The 23,573-nt window shown below is 44.3% G+C and overlaps 1 protein-coding gene across 3 annotated transcripts in view; it reads left to right on the plus strand.

Annotated features, from left to right (window-relative positions):
- PUM2 (pumilio RNA binding family member 2) overlaps nt 1-23,573 on the plus strand; it is an 88,343-nt gene that overhangs the window by 11,016 nt on the left and 53,754 nt on the right. For all 3 annotated transcript variants that reach the window (XM_040348540.1, XM_040348542.1, XM_040348541.1), the window contains exon 2: nt 22,188-22,509. In XM_040348540.1, coding sequence (XP_040204474.1) covers nt 22,201-22,509 — 309 coding nt within the window. In that variant the 5' untranslated portion in view covers nt 22,188-22,200. The remainder of the gene's footprint in view (nt 1-22,187; nt 22,510-23,573) is intronic.

Genomic DNA, 23,573 nt, shown 5'->3' on the forward strand with positions numbered 1-23,573 from the left:
CCTGACACTCCAAGTCTTGTAAAGCTTTTGTCCTGAGCAGTTTTATTCCCATTCTCTAAGCTCACAATAGCTCACAAAGGGATCTCTGGTGGGGGGATTGTTTTTCCCAAAGACCGACAGGCTGATTTAATGTGGTCCTTTCTATTAACCAAACTCCACTCCCTTTACTTTCCCAAAGCACATTTCTCGTGGCTCGCTGGGCAGACAAATGACTTTTTTTTGCAGTGAGTGCGTTAATGTAAAACATGATTTAACTTTTCTTTTTTTTTTTTAACATCCTAGTTATCTTTTGAATTATCTTCATAAGACTTGTGGGTTATTGCGAAACATTCTGAAGAGACTTTTACTAACTTGTGGGTGTAAACAAGACCCCCCGCCCCCACCTTCCTTTTAAAGGATAAACCCTTCAAGCCTGCTGAGCTTTGGGAAGTCTTTACTAGGGCTTACCATCTGCCTGTTAGGGCTGCCTGACTGCGTAGCCTGAGAGAAGAGCGCTCCATTTCCTTTGTCCCCAGCAACAGTCAGCTATTGTGTATAGGTGGACGTGGCTGATGCATTCCCCACAAGAGGCTATATATCTGATATGATGCAGTCACCGTTTGGGTGATAAGCTGATAATTCACCGTTCATGGCTCAAATTTTGTTGGTTTCCTGTTGAATCTGCAGAAATATAAACTAGGTGTGGCCCAGCAAGTGCCACCCAGATCAACGAGTCAGTTTGAAATCAGTAGAGTTGGGTGATGCCCGCAGGAGCACCCACAGCTCGTATTTAGCAGGAATCGGACAACGTTTGCACCAGGGGTTCAAGTTACATCATTATTTAATTGCTAGTAAAAATGCTTGATTTAAAGGGGTTGTAAAGTTAAACATTTTTTTTTTTTCAAATAAACACAACCTCCACTGTGCAGCTCGTTTTGCATAGAGTGGCCCCGACCTGGTCTTCTGGGGTCCCTCAGTAGCTGTCTCGGCTCCTCCCCCGCAAGAACTCGACACCTTCATGCGAGCTCACATGGTGTTGAGTTCCTGCGGGCGTGCTCCTGTGATACAGATGGCGGCTTTTGCCACTCACTGTATCACTCAGCGCGCGCGGTGTCATTGGATGTGATTGACAGCAGCGCGAGCCTATGGCTGCGCTGCTTTCAATCCATCCAGTGTAACCAATCAACGGCCAGGCTCAGAAACAAGGGGGATGACGGGGGCGAGTGCGGGACTTTCAAGGGCTCGGGTAAGTAAAATAGTGGGAGGGGGGGGGGCAGGGTGGTATTGGTGGATGTTTTTTCACCTTAATGCATAGGATGCGTTAAGGTGAAAGAACATTTACCTTTACAACTCGATTTTTAAATCATAATTTTTAAAGGGAAACTGTCATCTCTGTCCCGCAGCGGCTGCTTCTCTGACCCGCTGTTGACTCACCGATAATCCCATTCAATTTTACGGGATGGCAGGTGAGTGGATAAATGACATCACATTTGGATCAGTGTAAAAAGCAGCCCAATAATTTGTATTTATTTGATGCGGGCAGGAGTTTTTAGACAAGGCCGCGGCTTCGGCCTAGTTTGTGAGGCCGGTTTCCGCGGAATAGGTCGAAGCCACGACCTTGCCTAAAAACTCCTGCCCGCAGCTCCTCTAGACTAGCGCGGTGTCCATCAAAAAAATCAAAATATTTTATTTTCCTTTTTTTATTATTAAAAAGATTTTTTTTAGGGGGGAAAAAAATCGACCAGCTCTAAATTTTTAAAATCTGTTTTGTATTTTTTTAATCATTGTTTTTATCCACCCTGGTTTGCGCTGTCTGGCCTTATGCAGGCCATTCATAGGTCAAATTTCTAAGAAATTTTCTTTTGAAAATCAGAAATTGTGTGAGTTTGATGTCACCATTGATTTTGAAAATCGACCAACCAGGCCTTCAGTTTTACCTCATGTTGCTACAGCAAATATTTTTCGTGGCCGGGATCTATTTTTCTTTCTGTAAATTTTTATTTTCTTGTGCTCATGCACAGCTCTTTTTTGATTATATTTCTTGCACAATTCTCCCATCATTGATTTAGAAATTTGTTTGTTTTTCCAACATGGCCGATCACTCAAATTCGATGGCCGCACAAAAATCGGCTGTTGCTGCAGCCCACTAATTGTGTGAAGTTCAAAAGTGAGTTCTTGGTTACCATTTTCATAAGAATATTCTTTTAAAATTCGACCCAGATTTTTAGTTTAGACTTTTGGACGATTTCTGCTGATTGAGCAAAAAATGTTGTTGTGGGTGGTCCTTCAAGCATCGTTGATTTTAAATTGACTGTTGTTAGAGGGAAAAAAAATGGGTGCTACCTTTTTTTTTTTTTTTTTTTCATAAGATGTAGCACTGGAGATTGCTCTGGAGATTGCTAGCTTTTGTGTAAACAACCAACATGGCAGACTTGACGTGCAATTATTGCTAGCGGCTATTATAGCTTCTAGCAGTAATCACTGTGTTCTCCGGTGGGCTGTGTTAATGGGATAATTAAGTGATTTTCTTTCCTGCATCAATGGCCAGCTTTAATTTGCAGCTCTATATCACAAATGCATTGTGAAGTCTGATTTGTTTCTCATCTTGGTAGGACATAGTATCAGTCATCAGACTACTGACATCACTAAACAACCATGGGCCTTCTCTAGGGGTGCAACGGATCAAAAAACTCACGGTTCGGATCGTTCCTCTGATCAGAGTCACGGATCGGATCATTTTTCGGATCGCCACCATATATAGTCCCCACTGTTAATGTCCCTCACATCTCCCCCCCCCCCCCCCCCCACATCTCCCCCCCCCCCCCCCCCCCCCCACATCTCCCCCCCCCCCCCCCCCCCCACATCTCCCCCCCCCCCCCACATCTCCCCCCCCCCCCCCCCACATCTCCCCCCCCCCCCCCCACACATCTCCCCCCCCCCCACACATCTCCCCCATCAGCGCGCCACTCTGGGGAGCTCACCTAGGCCGCCGCTGGGTGTACCAAGATGGCCGCGGCTCTGGAGCTAGGCCGGGCTTCACAGAAACTTGCATGTGACCTGGAGGACAGGCAATGGGTAGCCCATCACTTTTCTGTTAGAGTCTCTTTAAAATTTGAACTCCAGAGAGTGTTTGCATTCCACTAGCCATGCATGCTGGAGAAGGCAAACACATGAGAGAGAGAAAAATCCCAACTGTTACACAAGTCTGGGACCAGCTGTTTGCCACTCATAAGCATCAATACGTGTTTGTAAGATCCCTGTGTCCTTATAGCTGTGATCTGTTTGTGCTTGGGATCATTCAACACCTTGAGGACAGCAGTGCTGTACATAGCTCTGGAATGTTGGGTCTCCCTCTGTCAGCTGTTTTACTGATGGTGTGATTGTTGAGGCTGAAGCTGCCGTCTGCAGAGTATCTGCATCATTTCCTCCCCATCTGGCAGCGAGTGCAGGCGGAGACGTCATATCTGAGGGGTCGTGATCCTGGTGATTCAGCGTGCAAACTATTTTCACAAAAGTCTGGCATAAGGAGAACTTTCCTTGGAATTCTCTTTGCTCCTGTAGTGTCCTATGGGCTACAATTCTTTACATCAACCTTGTGTCAGGGGTGTTTGTGTGTGTGTGTGTGTGTGTGTGTGTGTGTGTGTTTGTGTGTGTGTTTGTGTGTGTGTGTGTTTGTGTGTGTGTTTGTGTGTGTGTGTGTGTGTGTTTGTGTTTTTTTTGGACAGAGGCTCTTCTCTATGCAAATGAAGCATCGTAAACAGGTTTACAAACTAAACGTGATATCTAGTGAAGTTACCCGAAATCTTTATCTGCGCAGGTTAGGTGAAACCCTGCTTACGTCAGAAATGGCCGATCTTTAAGGTGACCGATGGCCTCTGGAAAAGAAGCAGATTTTTGTGTTTTGCCCATTGGCATTCAAAGATTGCAGTTTATGATGATGTACATTAGTTGTCCACAGAGTAGGCGGGAGGTGGGGCAGTGACACGTAGATCATTTTTTATTATTATCGTGAAGCAAATGACAAATAGGACAAAATAACAGAAAAAGTCAATGTGCATAACTATTCACCCCCCTAAAGTCAATACTTTGTAGAGCCACCTTTTGTGACCTATCGCAGCTCCAAGTCACTTTGGATAAGTCTCTGAGCTTGCCACATCTTACCACTGGGTTTTTTTGCCCATTCCTCCTTGCAAAAACTGCTCCAGCTCCTTCAAGTTGGATGGTTTGCGATTGTAAACGGCAATCTTTAACCCGTTTGCGCCAAGCATACGCATTTATGCGTCCTCGGCTTTCGGGGGTTATACCGGGATGATGTCCGCAGCTGCAGGCATCATCCCGGTACCGTTGTTTAGAGCAGGCGATTGTCTTTCCAGACATAACAGCCAATGTGGCTAAAAGCCGCTTGGCTGTTATACCGGAGGAGCGGGAGGGGACACCCCGCCTCCCGCTGCTCTGACCAGGCCTCCCATCCCACCATGAGACGCGATCTAGTCTGTCACAAAGCGTCAGAACGAAGCCCTAAATGGCTTCATTCCAGTCTCCTGAATGTATAGACAGAAGCGACGTTACTTCTGGTTTATCGGCTGCCAATGGCGCCGTATTTAAAAAAATATACAGTATTTAGAAACTCGGTTATCGGCGATCTAAATACTTTGAAGTGTGAAGGAGGGATTGGTGGTCTCTTAGACCCCCGATCCCTCCATATAGAGGACATGTCACCACCTATTACTGTCACAAGGGTTGTTTACATTCCTTGTGACAGCAATAAAAATGATCAATTTTTTTTAATATTAAAATAAAATGTATATTTAAAGAGTCCCTGCGAGCTTGCGCAGCAAAGAAAACGCATACAGAAGTCGAGCCTGCATATGTAAACCGTGTTCAAATCACATATGTGCAGTATCGCCGCGATCATCGGAGCGAGAGAAATAATTCTAGCACTAGACCTCCTTTGTAACTCTAACCTGGTAACCATAAAAAAAAAAAAAAAAAAAAATGAAAGCGTCGCCAGTGGTGTAACATCTTTCACATTATACAAAAAAAATGGGCTAATTTTTTTTTTTTTTTTTTTTTATTCATGAAAGTGTCTCTTTTCCCACAAAAAAGTTGCATTTAAAACACCGCTGCACAAATACTGTGTGACATCCAGTCTCTGCTGTGTAACTTTGCAGCTCCTCCAGGATTACCTTAGGTCTCTGTGCTGCCTCGCTGATTAACCACTTAACGCCCGCCGCACGACTATTTAGGTCCACAGAATGGCACGTACAGGCTGATGGGCGTATATATACGTCCCTGCCTTCTAGCGGGTCGGGGGTCCGATCGGGACCCCCTCCGCTGCGGGCGGCTTACCTCCGGGAGCGATCCGACTCGAGAGGACGGCTGTTAGTTTCTGTCCGTCCCCTCGTGATCGCTTCCAGCCAATCCTGTGAGCCGCCGCCGTGTCACTTCCTCTGCCTGTAAAATGTAAACATAGGCAGAGGAAGTGATGCAGCTCTCATCTCGGCGGTATTTTCAAACCGCCGAGAAGAGTCACAGTAAGTCGCACCTAACACTACACTGACACCAGTACACAAATGCACATTTAACCCCTTCCGATCACCACCCCCCTGTCACACTCACTGAATGCAGTGATCATATATGTACTGATCACTGCATTTAGTGTCAGTGTGACAGCCAGTTAGTGTTAGGTCCAGGGTAGCCCCGTACCCCCCCCCCCCCTAATAAAGTTTTAACCCCTTGATCACCGCCCTAGTTAACCTTTTCACTCTCTATTGCCAGTGTCACTAAGCGATCATTTTTCTGATCGCTGTATTAGTGTCACTGTTGCCGCTAGGAAGCTAATTTTCTTTTCTTTTTTTTACTAAAGACATGTGGCTGAATAAATTTTGGCCTAAATGTTCGACTAAAATTTTGTTTTTGTTTATTCAATTATTCTTATAACAAAGTAAATATTGATTTTTTTTTTCAAAAATGTCGCTCTATTTTTGTTTATAGCGCAAAAAATAAAAATCGCAGAGGCAATCAAATACCATAAAAATAATAAAAGCTCTATTTGTGGGAAGAAAAGGACGCAAATTTTGTTTGGGAGCCACGTCGCACGACCGCGCAATTGTCTGTTAAAGCGACGCAGTGCCTTATTGTAAAAAAAATGCCTCTGGGCATTTAGCAGCATATTGGTCCGGTCCTTAAGTGGTTAATGCCCTCCTTGCCCAGTTCGGGAGTTTTGGTGTGCGGACGTCTCTTGTCAGGTTTGCTGTTGTGCCATGTTTCTTTTTGGTTATGATAGATTTTATAGTGCTCCTAGGGATCATCAAAGATTTGGATATTTTTCTTATAACCTAACCCTGACTTGTACTTCTCAACAACATTGTCCCTTGTTTGGAGAGTTCCTTGTTCTTCATGGCAGTGTTTTGTTGGTGGTGTCTCTTGCTTAGGTGTTTCAGCCTCTGGGGCCTTTCAAAAAGGTGTGTATATGTAATGACAGATCATGTGACACTTAGATTGCACACAGGTGGATATCATTTCACTTCCGAAGGTAATTGGTTGCACCAGAGCTTTGTATGGGTTTCATAACAAAGGGGGTGAATGCACATGCCAATTATCAGTTTTTATTTCTTAAAAATAATAAAATAGTATGTATATATTTTTCTAATCTTACTTCAACTTAGACTATTGTGTTCTGAATATATATATATGTGTGTGTGTATGTGTGTATGTGTGTGTATGTGTGTGTGTATATATGTATATATATATATATATATATATATATATATATATATATATATATATATATATATATATATATATATATATATATATATATATATATATATATATATATATATATATATATATATATATATATATATATATATATATATATATATTCTGACTAAAAGAAACATTGAACTTTGGCAAGACTGTGTATATGTATAATATATATTTACCTTCTGGCAGTGTACAGTAGAGTGAGCGTGACTAGTTTATCTTGTGTAATGTCAAGTCAATGTAACCTTCAGACAACCTTATTGGATGCATTCTTGGCGTAAACCCCACAACCGACAAGATAACCTGGAGACATTTTATACAGTGTTCTAGATGATGTGCAATGCTGAAAAAGTGCAATGACATTGCTCTTTCAACGCAATACTAAAATGGGACCAGAGAAATACTAGGAGACACACATCTGTAACCTGGGACAGCTGGGTTGTCTGGATGAGGTGGTCTTGAGAACATGAAGCACAGGTTGTGTTTCTCCCTCTCACTCCATAGGGAAAAAACAGCTTATCCTGGCACTTGTGTTTATGTTCCTGCTAGCCAAGGATTTGGGCTTCTTGTATTTCTTGTAAACCTGTGTACTTTGGAATATCACTTCTAATGCTAAAACAGGGCCCTTCCTATTAAGAGGCCTATTCATACCTGCAGTTTTAGGCTCCTTTGCCCAATGCACCACCCAGTGCAAGAGCAAGGCAACTTGCCTTATGTCCTATTGCTTTAGTTCCCACAGATAAGCAGAAGCAATAGGATATAAGGCACTGAATGAAAAAAAAAGTAAGCAGAAAATGTTGCATTTTTTTTCCATTTTAAATTAACCTGCTGTAACGCATTGATGAGCAGAGCAATCATTTTGAAGGTAAGAAAAGTAACACATTGCAGCGAATGTAAAAGAAAATGTACACCGAAGTGTGTGTGTGTGTGTGTGTGTGTGTGTGTCCTATGCATACAATAACCCAGAGCTCGACAAACCCCAGGCACCACGTCGCAATTGCGACTATAATTTGCAACCTGGGGCGGCACAGCTGGGGTACCCTGTCTCCGTGCGCACCCCCCTTTCGATCGCGTTGGACCGTGGTGGCCGTTGGTACGATAAGACAACCAGCAATGCTAATGGAGCTTCCCTGCCTGTTTTCATCTCCTCCCCTTTACTTAGAGGTTGGAACCCCCGAACATTATACATCTTGCAAGCACACTTTTTTGGGGAAAAAATACACCGTTTTTAATGGGGAAAAAAAGACAGTAAAGTTAGCCCAATTTATTTTATACTGTGAAAGATAATGTTCCGCCGAGTAATTTGATACCTAACGTGTCACGCTTCAATGTTGCGTCCGCTCGTGGAATGGCGACAAACTTTTACCCTTTAAAATCTCCATAGGCAACTTTTAAAAAATTCTACAGGTTGCATGTTTTGAGTTAGAGGAGGTCTAGGGCTAGAATTATTGCTCTCGCTCTACCAATCGTGGCGATACCTCTTTCATATGCAGGTGCTACTCACGTATGCGTTCGCTTCTGCAAGCGAGCTTGGCGGGACAGGCGCGTTCCTGGCTCCTAACTTTTTTTTTTTTTTTTTAGCTGGCTCCTAGATTCCAAGCAAATTTGTCAAGCCCTGCGAATAACCCATTTGCTGTGGCGTGAATGAGCCCTAAACTTTTTTTTATTCAATAGAATTTAAAATCGGTACCCTTGTAATTACTGGAACTGATGTGCAAACCTGGGAATTAGTCCCTGGAAGATGTCAAAAACCTTCAAGCGATTTAAGTCTACCAAAAGCTGGAATATCTGCTTTTGATAGAATGACTCTTTAAACAGACTCTCCAACCCAAATACAAAGCAGGATGTTTTGAACAAAATGTGTAAGTAGCAAAATATAACCAGGTAACTAGGGTTGCACCGATACCAGTTTTTTTTTTTTTTAGCGGCATGTAAGAGTACTGATTCGTTATGGTGCTTCAATACAAAATGAATGGGCGCAAATCGAACTGCAAAGAATGACATGCGATTTGATCCGAAATGCGATGTTCTTGTCTGAATCACATGTCATTTTTTATTAATTTTTTTTCCCCACACCTCGTGTGTGTGTGTGTGTGTGTAAGTAAGTAAAGGGAAGTGCCATCTAGTGGGCAGGACTGTTTGTTTTTTGTGGTGGAGCGTGACTTGGTTCTAAGGTGGGGGTTCTCTTGCAGGCTTCCAGTTCAGTGGTCATTGCATTTGCTGTACAGTGTAGTAGGACCGGTCTCTCTTGTTGGCTCCTAGATTGGAGAACCTTGTATTTGCTGTACAGTGGAGTAGGACTGGTCTCTCTTGCTGGCTCCTATATTGGAGAACCTTATATTTGCTGAACAGCAGAGTAGGACCGGTCTCTCTTGGCTCCTAGATTGGAGAACCTTGTATTTGCTGTACAGTGGAGTAGGACTGGTCTCTCTTGCTGGCTCCTATATTGGAGAACCTTGTATTTGCTGTACAGCAGAGTAGGACCGGTCTCTCTTGTTGGCTCCTAGATTGGAGAACCTTGTATTTGCTGTACAGTGGAGTAGGACTGGTCTCTCTTGCTGGCTCCTATATTGGAGAACCTTGTATTTGCTGTGGAGTAGGTCCGGTCTCTCTTGTTGGCTCCTAGATTGGAGAACCTTGTATTTGCTGTGGAGTAGGACCGGTCTCTCTTGTTCTCTCCTAGATTGGAGAACCTTGTATTTGCTGTACAGTGGAGTAGGACTGGTCTCTCTTGCTGGCTCCTAGATTGGAGAACCTTGTATTTGCTGTACAGTGGAGTAGGACCGGTCTCTTTTGCTGTCTCCTAGATTGGAGAACCTTGTATTTGCTGTACAGTGGAGTAGGACCGGTCTCTCTTGTTGGCTCCTAGATTGGAGAACCTTGTATTTGCTGTACAGTGTAGTAGGACCGGTCTCTCTTGTTGGCTCCTAGATTGGAGAACCTTGTATTTGCTGTACAGTGGAGTAGGACCGGTCTCTCTTGTTGGCTCCTAGATTGGAGAACCTTGTATTTGCTGTACAGTGGAGTAGGACCGGTCTCTCTTGTTGGCTCCTAGATTGGAGAACCTTGTATTTGCTGTACAGCAGAGTAGGACCGGTCTCTCTTGTTGGCTCCTAGATTGGAGAACCTTGTATTTGCTGTACAGCAGGGAAGGACCGGTCTCTCTTGTTGGCTCCTAGATTGGAGAACCTTGTATTTGCTGTACAGTGGAGTAGGACCGGTCTCTCTTGTTGGCTCCTAGATTGGAGAACCTTGTATTTGCTGTACAGCGGAGTAGGACCGGTCTCTCTTGCTGGCTCCTAGATTGGAGAACCTTGTATTTGCTGTACAGTGGAGTAGGACCGGTCTCTCTTGCTGGCTCCTAGATTGGAGAACCTTGTATTTGCTGTACAGTGGAGTAGGACCGGTCTCTCTTGCTGGCTCCTAGATTGGAGAACCTTGTATGTGCTGTACAGTGGAGTAGGAACGGTCTCTCTTGTTGGCTCCTAGCTCAGTGGACATTTAATTTGCTCCATGGAGTAGGACTTGGCCAATAAAGAGCCTGCTCTCCTAGGGTGGTATAATCATGTGAACGGGGAGGGAGCTGTCCTGTACTTTGTCAGGTGTATGGAAGTAAAATATACAGCCTATATGTTGTATGTGTGGGATATAATCACCCTTTGATCCTGGAACCTAGACACCACCCAGTGTGTATTTTCACAGGAGGTGAATGAAAACAAATTAGAGCCTGTCTGTATTAACTTACTCCATGATCCCAGCATTTTTTCCCTTGTTTTAATGTACAGTGATACTCCTCTACTACATGAACGGCGGTTGGGCCTCTTGCACACTGCTGCCTAAAAACTCAGGTTTTTTCTTTCTTCTTGATATAAACCAAGCCCATTGTTTTCAATGTACCTGTACACCCAGGCACAAAGGCATGCGCTGTGTATAGGTGAGGGGATTTTTTTTTACAGAAATCGGAGTTGCCAGCCAGTATTTTATGCGCATAAAATGTTATTTGAAGAGGTTAAAATTTCATCCTGAGAGCTAGAATTTATTTTATTGTACGGTACTCGCAAAATAAACGCATGACATTTTGTCCAGGAATACTAATATTCAAGCATCGGTACTATGTGCAAGTACCCTTAGTCCTGGTTCACACCAGGGTGACAAGTCGCACCCCATTTGCAGCAATGGGACCTTTCAAATGGCTGTGGCTCAAAGTTTATTTCTATGCGATTTCTGAAAAGCCGTGAACATGTGAAGCATTTTGAAGTCGCACTTCAAAGCCGCACTGGTATGAACCAGGACTTCTAGATCATGGCTATCACTGTCTGAAGGGTGAATTGAACCTTCTTCATGCTCTTTGTGCAGTATGGTAAATGAGAGAATGTTTTTTTTTCTTCAGACTCGGAGGCAGAGTTCACTGAAGCTAAGGGCTTGAGAGGACATTGTGCGAGAGCGAAGGACCGAATTGATTAGCCAAATCTTCAAGTATGTGCAGATGCACACTGCAAGCTAAAAGAGTTTAGGGTACAGTATTTAAAAAAACAAAAATCAAACCTACATACTCGCTTCTATGCTGCAGCGCTGGTCTGATGCTGCAGATGTACCCTGTCGGCTTTAAGCCCAAGAATTGAGCGATCACATGATTGCTCAGTTCCCAGTGACTGTCGATCACTGCTCTGCCCCTCCATCGCTCATTGGTGAGGGGGCGGGGTCAGCTGACTTAATCTCTCAGCTGCATTCTGAGAGCCAGAGCCAGCTGTCAATCGGGCAGCTGGGTGGATCCTGACAATATGGTCGTGATCCTTCCAGAGCCTGGAGCTGTTCTGGGACATCCGCTAACAGTAGGCTTTAACCCACTATCGACTGACTGAGTCACAAAAGCAAAAGTGCGTTCACTTCTGTGACCTTGAAGGGAAGTATGACCAAAAAGGTCTTTGAGAAGCTTTTGCTTCTCCTTTTTAATAAAAATAATGTATTTATGGAAATGAAACTGTTTGCATTAAAGTGGTAGTTAATTTGTTACAGCTTTATGCACCACATACCGGCATATTATGATACTTTCCTATTAAAGGACGCCCTCCAGCCCTGCACTGCTAGTACAGGGGTGCTTACAATGACGTCAAATGCACAGACGCCAGCTCTCTGCTCCATGAAGACTGAGTGATCAGCAGTGTTTGATCTCTCCGTTCTCAGTCCTAGAGGCAGCAGCGGACCGATGCTGCATCCACCTAGGTCAGTATGATTGTTTTGAAATCCCAAGCTTCTCTGAGTAGATGAATATTTAGATTCTTGGCATAAGCCTTCTTATGACTGGTTCCCTTTCCAGCTGTCATTTCCCTAGGTCAGGTAAAATGATATAAATGCTTGTGGGCAGCAGTCCATCCTTTTTTCTTTCCTGCTCAGTTTATAAATCGGCTCTGATAAAGCCAGTGATAATGCCAGATGCCAATGATTGCATCAATAACAATGTGCACAAGGAAACCATGCATTAGAAAGCTGTGCTGGGACTTTTGTTTGTTTCAGAACGCAGCCCAAAAATAGCTTGTCAATGATTGCCCTTGGGGGGCGATTGTTATTAAAACCACAGGGCCTAACATGTTGTGCAGGCAAACCCTGCCTCTACCTTTTTCATGTGCAGATTAACCCTTCATCTACCTTTCATGTGCAGATACAAGACACCAGTGCTTGGTGCATCTCACTGTTGTGTACAAAAAAATCTAATGCATGTTCTATTATCTAAGGTGTATGTAACAATGACTTCTTTTTTGTTGGTTAAATATACCATTGAAAGTTTGATTATCTGTTTGACAAATGCACCTCCCCCCGTTGATCCTAAGATATCCACAGCAGCAACGGGCACTTTGCTTATCGCGGGATTCTTGGCCTTTGTTAACCACTTACCTACTGGGCACCTACACCCCCTTCCTGCCCAGGCCAATTTTCAGCTTTCAGTGCTGTCACATTTTAAGTAACAGTTGTGCGGTCATACAACACAAATTGAACTTTCTTTTTGGGGTTTCTTTTTGGGTCACTGCTGGATTTTTGTTAAAGAAACAAAGACCAAAAATTTGGAAGAAAAAAAACAGTTTTGCAAACGGGCAATTTTTCTCCTTCACTGGGCACAGATCGGGACCGATGTCCCTGTATCAGAAGCCAGTTTACTGAATTTCTTTTTTCCTCACACTGATTGTGAGGAGAAATAAGGTCGGTAACCGGCTCCTGTTTAACAGCTGATCTCGTGGTAAAGGGCCAGCTGTGATTGGCCCTTTACCCTGTTCTGCGATTACCCACGCCCAAAGGACTCTGATCACAGTGCGCCCTGGGCAGGGAGGAAGTCATATTGACACCTTCCTGGCACTGGAAGCCTGCACTTGCTTGCAGTTATTCGGCTATAGTGTGGCCGGAAAGTGGGTAAATTTGTAGTCTTATACTTAAGGTGACAACGCTGCTCCTCTATAGATACAGCAAAGTGAATGTTGTCACTGAGGGACAGAACATGTATTACTTGCGGAATCGCCAGGTGTAAGAATGCACCCATCATATCCAAGGACTGCGCTTTTTGTTTCCTTCATCGATTGTCTACTACATTATATGTACAATATTTTTACATGTATTGTAATTAAAGAGGAAGTAAACCCTGATGGGTGTTGCTTCCTCTTTGTTTCCCTGCAAAGGTAAAGCATAATGGGCTACTATGCATCACAGAAGAAGCCCGCAATGTCCCAGTCTTCCTCGCGAGTAGCGAGCGCCCATTCTTCACCCCTCTTCCTTCTGGGGCCTCAAACTATGGCTCTGTGAGTGGCGGGAGTCGCGTGGCATCACTCCCACTCCCAGCCTCCACTCACACCATGACCCGAGTTGGAAACGGCACAGCGTGCCCTTTCTAACTCTGGCGCATGTGAAGAACAAATCGCTGTTCGGTGATTTGCAACTGTCTCCTAAACCGTGCAGGTCTGGAAGATATTTCAAGCACCTACAGGTAAGCCTCAATCTAGGCTTATCTGTAGATTAAAGTGGTTGTAAAGTGTTTACAACCACTTTAAACACCAGCCCTCTTTAGGGCTCATTCAGACACACTGAGACCCATCCTCCATACTGAGCTGCTATCTGCTGCATGTGAATCTACGCAACTCCGGCCAATAGCAGAGCCAGAGTCCATGGCCCTGGAAGGAAGAGGGGTTGAAGATGGATGTGGTTACTCAGTGGGGACAGCACTGACATTGCGGGCGTCTTCTGCAGTTAAGTGGCACATAATGGGCTAGTATGCGACTATAGAATATATATATATATATATATATATATATATATATATATATATAATTTGTACCGATACCAAGCATTTGCCCGAGTACTTGTACTCTGGCAAATGCTCCCGATGCTTCACCCGAGGGGAAGTTACAAGCACCGATCACCGCTGTATAGATTTAAAATTAATTTCTCCGCTTCTCTCTACACCCCTCCCCCCCGCGCGGCTTTCAGCTGCTTTAAAATCAGCGGTGATCGGTGCTTGAAACTCCCCCACACACGATCACCGCTGACTGTCCTGTGTCCTCCTCCAGCCCCTCTCCGTTTTGCTGCAGTCTGTCTCCCTTCCGCCGTGTATCCTGCCGTGTTTCTCTCCCCTTCCGTGCTCCTCCTCCACCCCCTGGAATTGTCAGGATGGAGAGCGGGGTAGGAGCTGGTAAATCTGGCTCCTTACTGCTCCGAATGGACAGAGTCAGTGATCACTGACTTTGTCTATTTACATAACTGAAACATCGTAACCTGTGTTTACAATGTTTCAGTTTATGAATGAAGAGAAGCTGCTGTCTTCACTCCATTCATTTTCAGCACAGCTGATGCAGCTGAGAAAGGGACAGGGGAACATGTGTCCCTAGTCCCTTTCCCTGTCTCAAAGGGGAGATGTCAGAGGTCTGTTAAGACCCCTGATATCTCACCAAAGCCCCCCAACAGGGCTGAAAAAATAAATAAAAAAATAAAGAATAGAAAAAATGATAGTAGAAAATAAAAAAAATAAAGAAAAAACACACTGGCACGGTCCACCCCCCCTTAAAAAAAAAAAAAAAAAGCATTATAAATAAAAAAAAAAATGTAAAAAATGTAAAACAAATTGTAAAAAGGTAAAAAAAAACATACTGACACATGTGCCGCTGTCACATGAGATTAAAAAAAAGTATCGGTATTGGCGAGTACTTGGGAAAAAAAGTATGGGTACTTGTACTCGGTCTTAAAAAAGTGGTATCGGGACAACCCATATACCGTATATACACACGCAGTATACCGGGGTCTCTTCCCAAACATACGCACCATTATGCGGAACAGACCGACACATCAGGGGGATACTGAAGATAGATTACACTTAATATGCTTTGATGATGTCACTGTTATGTTAAACAGACCCATGTAACTTGATCTGTAATACTGCACAAGTTGATGTATTGATTTGGCCAGTGGGGGTGGTCTCTCTGTTATAAATAAATAAAAAAAAAACTTGCGTCCTGCTCCCAAAACCAAGTAGAGCTGCGCTGAGCGCTGCTCATCCATTTTTACAAGGAGCTTTGTATTCTATGGAGTGGATACAAAGCTTCCTCTGGCTGAGGAAGAATCGGAGGAAGCTCTCTCTTCATTCATAGATTACAAAGCTTCCTGTGAATAGCTAAGCAGCACTCTGTCTGATTTGACTTTGTTCTGGGAGTGGAAATTCTTGTTCTGCTGCCAGAACACAGCGCTGTATACTCGGTAGCTGAGGCTACATACAGCTAATACCGGTGACTTGTCCTCAATGTTCCCCTAACGGGGAAGTTCCTTCACTGACTGCGCAGGCACAAACTTCCTGACGGAAATCTCCGAACCTCGCCCGGCATCCAGGCTCATTCTTTAACATCCCCGTGGATTGGAGGATGTTAAAAAAAGAGCCAGGAGGCCGAGCGAGCGGAGCGAGCCGTCCGAGCGCAGTGAGCCGTCCGAGCGCAGTGAGGCCGACTGGCCACTTACCTCGAAATCCACGTCGCCCTGGATGCCGGCCGCGGTTCGGGGATTTCCGTCAGCAAGTTTGCACCTGCGCAGTCCTTGAAGGAACTTTCCCGATAGCTGGAACCATCTCAGCACATCAGCTTGCGCATGCGCTGGAACTTCCACGATAGCTGGAACCAGCACGGCAGATCACCGGCACACCCAGCAAATGCAACTACTAGTACAGTAAATAGTTTGTTTGGGCCAAGCTGCCAAGTGTCCTAACAAGCGATTTAAAGGAACATTAAACATGTTTTTGGGCATGTAAAGTGTTGCTTACGGCCAATTTTAAGTACCTTAGATTTTTGCGGTTTTCTGGGCAGGGCGCAATTTTAGGGTTGACGTGTTTGGTATCTGTTCACCTTGAAAAATCGGGTATTGTGCTTGTGTGCACTTTGAGTGTATTTTGTTATGGAAAATCTAGGTTTGCTAAGCAGTTAAGCTAATGTTATGTGGTGTAAAAAATGACAATTACCACCATTTTATTCTACAGAGTAATCTGCTTTCAGACAATATATGATGATTTTAAGTAATCTTTTTGTCTAAAATGTTTGCTTTTAATGTGTTCAAAACATTTGGGGGGATTGGCATCACCAGTGTGAGGGTCATTTTGGTAGCTTTCTTGCTGGAATACAATGTTTCTCTTTGGAATGGCACATCTGGCTACACCAGCAGAAGGGTTAAACCACCACAAAGCGGGAGGGTTAACACAGTTTACATTCTCCGCCATGCCTTGGGAGGTTATGTTGCTGAATGGGACTGGTATAAAGGAATTCTTTCCTATATCTGACATTTTTAGCTGCCGATAACATCTGGCTTAGATTGATGGCATGTAGGGAGTGGAATTCCAATATCCCTTCACCGGGGCATGTAATGACTCATGTAAGCGGGTATCCATGCTGATATTCCGTGTCCTACTTCCCTCGGCATTGTTTTACTCTCCTGTGAACTAGTCCCTGCAAGACTGGAACACGGCTTTGTCTTCTCTCACTTGGGTCTTTTCCAGCCAGTCTGCGGCTTCACGCTTTACTTCCTCTTTCCAACATAATGGATGCCGAAATGATGTTCTGCAGCCCTGTTTTATGTCACCAAACAGCTACAAAGTCCTTTGCAATAAATCACGTTGATATCTAGATGGATGTTCCTTCTCTTTTTGTTTCCTGACAGTTGGATCTTGTATATAAAACATTCTGATAAATGATTTTGGAAAGGGGTTGTTGTCGGCTTTGACTGTGTAACCGAGTGGACGATATGAAATACTATATGTATACAGTGATCACAACCTACCCGCTTGGATCTTTTGTTCCTCTTTTATTCATTGATGGCTCATTCTAATACCGGTTGGGTCATACTATCTACAGGAGTATAACCCAGTCATGAGTAAGAGAGAGAGCCATGTCCACCAATGAGCTTAGAGATGAGGATTCTCTTTCGTTCATTGGTAAGGAAGAATGTTGACCATAAGGTTTTATAGTGCCACCTTCACAAGTAGGTGGTGCTATAATACCCTACAGTCCAGATTCCTTATCGGGCTGTGTCCTTCAGTGAACCCAGAGAAAATGAGTGCAAAAAATGAAAATGTTACTGTGAGCAAAATATCTCTCCCCAGGCCAAGGAGTCACAGCTTTGCCCCCATACCTCCTATGCAATCTTCTGATCATTCTTAAAGAGGAGTTCCACCCAAATTTGAGCTTCCTCTTATCCCACTCCTCACCCCCTTACATGCCACATTTGGCATGTAATTTTTTTGGGGGGGGAGTGGGGGCTTCAGGAAGAGTGGGACTTCCTGTCCCACTTCCTCCTTCCTGTAGGCGACTAAGCTTAATCGCCTACAGGAAGGGGCTGCTGTAGGCGATCGCCTAGGACACGTCACAGGTCCTAGGCGATCTCCTGGCCAATTACGCAGCGCTGGGCCGCGCCGCTCGCGCATGCGCAGTGGGTGCCCGGCCGTGAAGCCGAAAGCTGTCACGGCCGGGTGCCCACATTGAGAATGAAGACGCCGGCCGGGGAGGGGGGGGAGAGGAGCCCCGGCCGGCGCGTCGCTGGAGCAGGTAAGTGTCTGTTTATTAAAAGCCAGCAGCTACACTTTTTGTAGCTGCTGACTTTTAATAAACATACAAATTGGCTGAAACACCCCTTTAAGAAATTGTCAAGCGGCACCATCAAACCCCCCTACTTGTTTTAGCTGCAATGGATCGAATGAAAGTGAAAACGTAATGCTCTAATTGACAACATTCTGAAGGTTCTGGTTGCTATTGAAATGGTATATTCAAAACGTAAGGGTCCTACTTCACCACCCTTCTAGACTTTAGCATTTATTATTTTTGTTGCAGGAGCCTGTAAAGCGTTGCACCAGCGATCGGCATATCTCTGCCACGCAGGTCTCGTATGAGGAAGCCGATACATGGTGACAGGAAGAAAGAATGAATTACCACAGCGCTGTGATAGTTTATTAAAAACTACAAGCCGACAGCCACAAAGGCTGCTGGACCTTGTAGTTTTCCATTCAGAGCGCTGTGAATGAGTGACACGGCTGGGTGGGCGGGGCCCCGCACAGCTACATTTAAAAAAAAAAATAATTGATAGCTAGTGTAGCAGAACCCAATAGCTGGCAGGGAGCGGGATGTGTGGGGCCAGTGCATTCATTACATGTTACACCCCGTATATGGCTGTAACATGTTATGAAAAGTGAAGTATGGCCGAAAAAGCATTGGCCATCATTTTCCTGTAACATTTTATGCATCATGTTGTGCAGCAATTAACTTTATTTCTAGGTGCAGGCACTCATTAACCACTTAAGGGCCGCCGCACGACTATATATGTCCTTACTTTGAAGAGGGATCTCTCGTAACGGCAGCATCTGCTGCCACAACCGAGGTATCCATCTCTTCAGGTGGCGGTCCTGTAAACGATAATGGTGGACTCTGCGGCGGATTCGCAGCATGATCGCCGTTATCGGCGGAGGGAGAGGGCCGATCGGGTCCTCTCTTGTGCTAGGCATGGATACGAGTGAGGGCAAGATGGCCCCCACCCATATCATAGGAGGGCGAAAGCAACGACAAAACGTTACTTCCGCCCATACGTCTTAAAGGGACAATTTTATTTTTAATTTTTTGAAATGACAGTTTTTTTTTTCCGTATTGCATTTTAGTCTAAATAAACAATTTTTAACCCCAGATCTCATATTTAAGAGGACCTGGCATGCTATTTTCTAATACAAGGGATGTTTACATTCTGTGTAATAGGAATAAAAGTGACCCAATTTTATTTATTTTTAAATCGGTGTAAAAATATAATCTAGTAAAATAAATAAATACAAATTTAAAGCGCCGCGTCCCGACGAGCTTGTGCGCAGAAGCGAATGCATTAGTGAGCAGCGCCCCCATATGAAAACGGTGTTCAAACCACACATGTGAGGTATCGCTGCGATCATTAGAGCGAGTGCAATAATTCTAGCCCTAGACCTCCTCTGTAACTCTAAACATGCAACCTGTAGAATTTTTTTAAACGTCGCTTATGGAGATTTTTAAGGGTAAAGGTTTGACGGCATTCTACGAGCGGGCGCAATTTTGAAGCGTGACATGTTGGGTATCAATTTACTTGGTGTAACATCCTCTTTTACAATATTAAAAAAAATTGGGCTAACTTTACCGTTTTATTTTTAAATTCAAAAAAGTGATTTTTTTTCTAAAAAAAAAAAAAAAAAAAAGTGCGCTTGTAAGACCCTTGCGCAAATACGGTGTGACAAAGTATTGCAATGACCATTTTATTCTCTAGGGTGTTAGAAAAAAATGTATGTTTGGTGGTTCTAAGTAATTTTAACATGTGTTTTTAACATGTAAACCCCGAGTCTGAAAAACAGGCCCGGGGCTTAAGTGGTTAATGTAATAGAAACAATATCTGTGTCCTGTATAGGCATTTATCGCAGTTATGATCAGCTAAATTTTGAAGTAACCTTTTATATAAACCGCTATAAATAAGGATGAGGATCATATTAACTGGGGTGTAAAGATGGGAAGGCGGCGAACAAACTTGCTCATTTCAGATGTTTTGTATGGAGTTTAATAGTGCTGCACTTTTTCTCAAATAAAAAATAAATAAATGTTTTATATTTTCTAAAAAACAAAGAAGAGCTCAATGTGAGACTGCAGGAAGTATGTTGTAATGTGGATGTGTTTTAGGCTCGGTTCACACTGCTGCGACACGGGATCCGACTGGAGATCCAAAGTCGCATAACGGATCAAATTCAGTGTTTGCCTATGAGAGCCACCTTAACTGATACTGCACAAGTCACTCCGACTTTAGAAAAGGTTCCTGCACTACTTTGGTCTGACTTGGGTGCAACCTCAGCACTTGTAAATGGCATGCAAGTCACAGGCAAAGTCCTCAGCAGTGTGAACTGAGCCTTAAAGTGATATTAAAGCAGAGCTCCACCCAAAAAGGAAGTTCTGCTTTATGCACCCCCCCCCCTCTTAGTTTTGACAGGCACCTGCTCCCATTTCCGCTTGGGGCACCTAGGAAATTTGAGGCAAAGTTCTCTTCTCTGTCTCCCTTCCTGAAATCTTCTGGGACACGTCACAGGTCCTAGAAGATTGCCCAACCATTGAGGAGGTGCAGTCCGACTCGCGCCCTTCTGTGAACCAGCAAGCTGTCGCAGGCGGGTGCCCACACTTGCTGGCTCTGGAGAGAGGCGAGGGACAGAAGCATGGATTCGGGCTACCGCATTGCTGGATGGTGGGACAAGTTAGTGTGTGTTAAGTCGGCTACAAAAAGTGTAGCTGCTGACTTCTAATAAACACAAAAAAGTCTGGAACTTTGCTTTTTAAAGTCTGTTATTTAAAAAAAAAAAAACGTATTCTACTTACCTGCTCTGTGCGGTTGGTTTTGCACAGAGCAGCCCCGATCCTCCCCTTCTCGGGTCCCTCGCTGATGCTACTGGCCCCTCCCTCCTGCCCGTTGTCCCCACAGCAAACAGCTTGCTATAGGGGCACCCGAGCTGAGCTGCTACTCTGGGGGTCCATTCAGACACCAAGTTGTGGTTCAGCCCTGCCCCCTCTCCTCAATGCCTCACTGACTTTGACAGCCAATGGTGCCCACTGCTGTCTCAGCCAATGAGGAGAGAGTCCCCTGACTTCATGGCTCTCGAGCGACATTACTGGATCGAGATGGATCTCGGGTAAGTATTAAAGGGGTGGTTCCCCCTAAAACACATTGCTAACAATAGATTCGTAAGACCCGTTACACTGCGGGTAGGCTGGCTTTTTTTTTTTTTTTTTTTTTAAGTACATACCGATATCTCCCCGTCTCGTTCCTTGTCGGTGGGCGTTCCTAGTTGATTGACGTTCCTCGGAGGGGCGCGTACGTAACGTCACGACTTTCCGAAAGAAGCCGAACGTCGCTGCGCATGCGCCGTATAGAGCCGACTCTATACGGCGCATGCGCAGCGACGTTCGGCTTCTTTCGGAAAGTCGTGACGTCACGTACGCGCCCCTCCGAGGAACGTCAATCAACTAGTTCCGCCCACCGCCTAGGGACGAGACGGGGAGATCGAGGTATGTACGAAAAAAAAAAAAAAAAGCCAGCCTACCCGCAGTGTAACGGGTCTTACGAATCTATTGTTAGAAATTAGTTTTAGGGGGAACCACCGCTTTAAAGGGGTCTGCTGCTCAGAGAAGGCTTTTTATCTTGATGCATAGAATGCTAGTGGCAGTATTTTTCGGACTTTATAGTCAATGGATTCGGATATACTGGGACTGCTGTGAGCTCCCTCCCATAGAATTTTTTTGGCATTCACTATTTATCTTTTACTAGGTTGTAGTATTTATTTAGACTTCTTAAGGTGATTTTTTATTTTTTAAAGCCACCTCATAAGCAATGTGTAGAAAGTGTAGACTGATGGACATTTCTTCTTGGTGTTTTTATCTGGAATTTCTTCCTTCCCCTTGTACATACACTCTGATAAAGGTAAATATCGCTGTTCATGCAGAAACTGCTGGTTGATCAGAACAGATTGAGCATTGCTGCTCTGCTGCCATTATGTGACCCTGTGGCAACACTTTTGGTGGCTTTTGGGCATGTGACTGGCATAAGCAAGGGGAATCCTTTCTGGATCGCTAGTGAGGATATTTTTGACTGCATTATCTGTACAATAGACTTGATTAGCCTTTCTCAATGTAACCCTCAGAAACCTTCGGAGGAACCCAACAGTGGCTGCCAATGTCTGCAGAGAGACCTCTGCTTCCACACACAGAAAAATAAGTAATCTGGCAGGGCACAGACTCTGGCTTAAAAAAAAAAAAACACACAGCAAGACTTATTTGCCCATGTTTTGCTTTGATGCTGGAATGTATTTAGCTTATAGAATGGATTTATTGGGCTATAAGCCTTTTATTACGTTTTACTTTTTTTGCTCATTATGGCTTTTGTGTCTTTTGCAGGTGCCTATGTGGAATGAACAACCCATGCGTCGTAGGCATGAATGAAGTGGCTTGGCAAGAGACCAGAGGAATAATGCATGCGAGCAATGGGCAGGATGCACTTGGGGTTGGGATGGTCCCCTCCGGAGGAACAGCGTCGGGGCCCATTGGGAACCATCCACATGCCATTCCTCCCGGTGCTTCCAACGCACAGGTGCCCTTGAGCGGCCGCTCTCAGGATGATGCCACGGTGGGATATTTCTTCCAAAGACAAGCAGGAGAACACGTGAACGGCTACTCCAACAAGCACCGATGGCCAACAGGAGATAGCATGGATGCTTCGGTATGTAGTACATGAAAGAACAGGTTCTTTTTAGCTCATTGCTAAGTTTTGAATTATCTTTCTAAAGGTTACCTGGTCTATTCTCATTCACTCAAAAAAAAATATATACAATTGAAAGCTTTTTGTTATGTGAAGTTGCTGAGGAACAAGCCACAACTATCAGGCCTTTAGCATTACTGAAGCCGTATCCGAAGCTCCCCAACATTCTTGATCTTGTCAAGAATTCAGTGCTGTCCTGTGCGCACACACCTTCTGTTATTTCAACGAGTCTTCCCAGTTCTGTTCCTGCGCTACAGAATGACTAGTCCTTATGTGGAGATGAGGGAAAAGGTGGAATCCATCAGTGGATAAAAGGGTAGGATTGGCATATTTTTGCAGTTTCAGTCCACTTGAAAGGCTTGTGGTGTCTTTTCACAAGAGAAAATTCTACAGGTTGGATGTTTTGCGTTACAGAGGAGGTCTAGGGCTAGAATTATTGCTCTCACTCGAACAATCACGGTGATACCTCACATGTGTGGTTTGAACACCGTTTTCATATGCGGGCGCTACTCGCATATGCGTTCGCTTCTGTGTGCAAGCTCAGTGGGACAGGGCAAGTTAAAAAAAATGTATTTATTTTTACACTGTTCTTTTAAAAAGAAAAAAAGAATTGTCACACTTTATTCCTTTTAACAAGGAATGTAAACATCCCTTGTAATAGAAAAAAAACGCACACAAACAACCACGTCCTATTGGGACACAGCGGTTGTGTCTGGGCAGCCACTATTACCCAACAGATCAATGGGACTTCCTGCACGGGGATGCATGGAGCACCTGTGCATTTCCATGTGGGAAAAAATGGCCCTGCACAAGCGTTCGGTATTTTAAGCCCCGTGTGAACAAGGCCTAAGCAAGTATGTGAAAGTGTCCCTCAATAAATACTCCATGCTTTATTTTCTGAGCTTCTCTAAACCTAGAAGAAGGCTTAACCATCCCAGGGATATGTTAATTTATTTTATCAATGCAATAATTGCACTGTAGTGTCTAAATTTTGTGCCACCTCCTACAGTAGCTGTAGAGTGGGT

This window comes from Rana temporaria, chromosome 4 (genome assembly GCF_905171775.1).
Source record: "Rana temporaria chromosome 4, aRanTem1.1, whole genome shotgun sequence".
In the NCBI taxonomy this organism is placed as follows: Eukaryota; Metazoa; Chordata; class Amphibia; order Anura; family Ranidae; genus Rana; species Rana temporaria.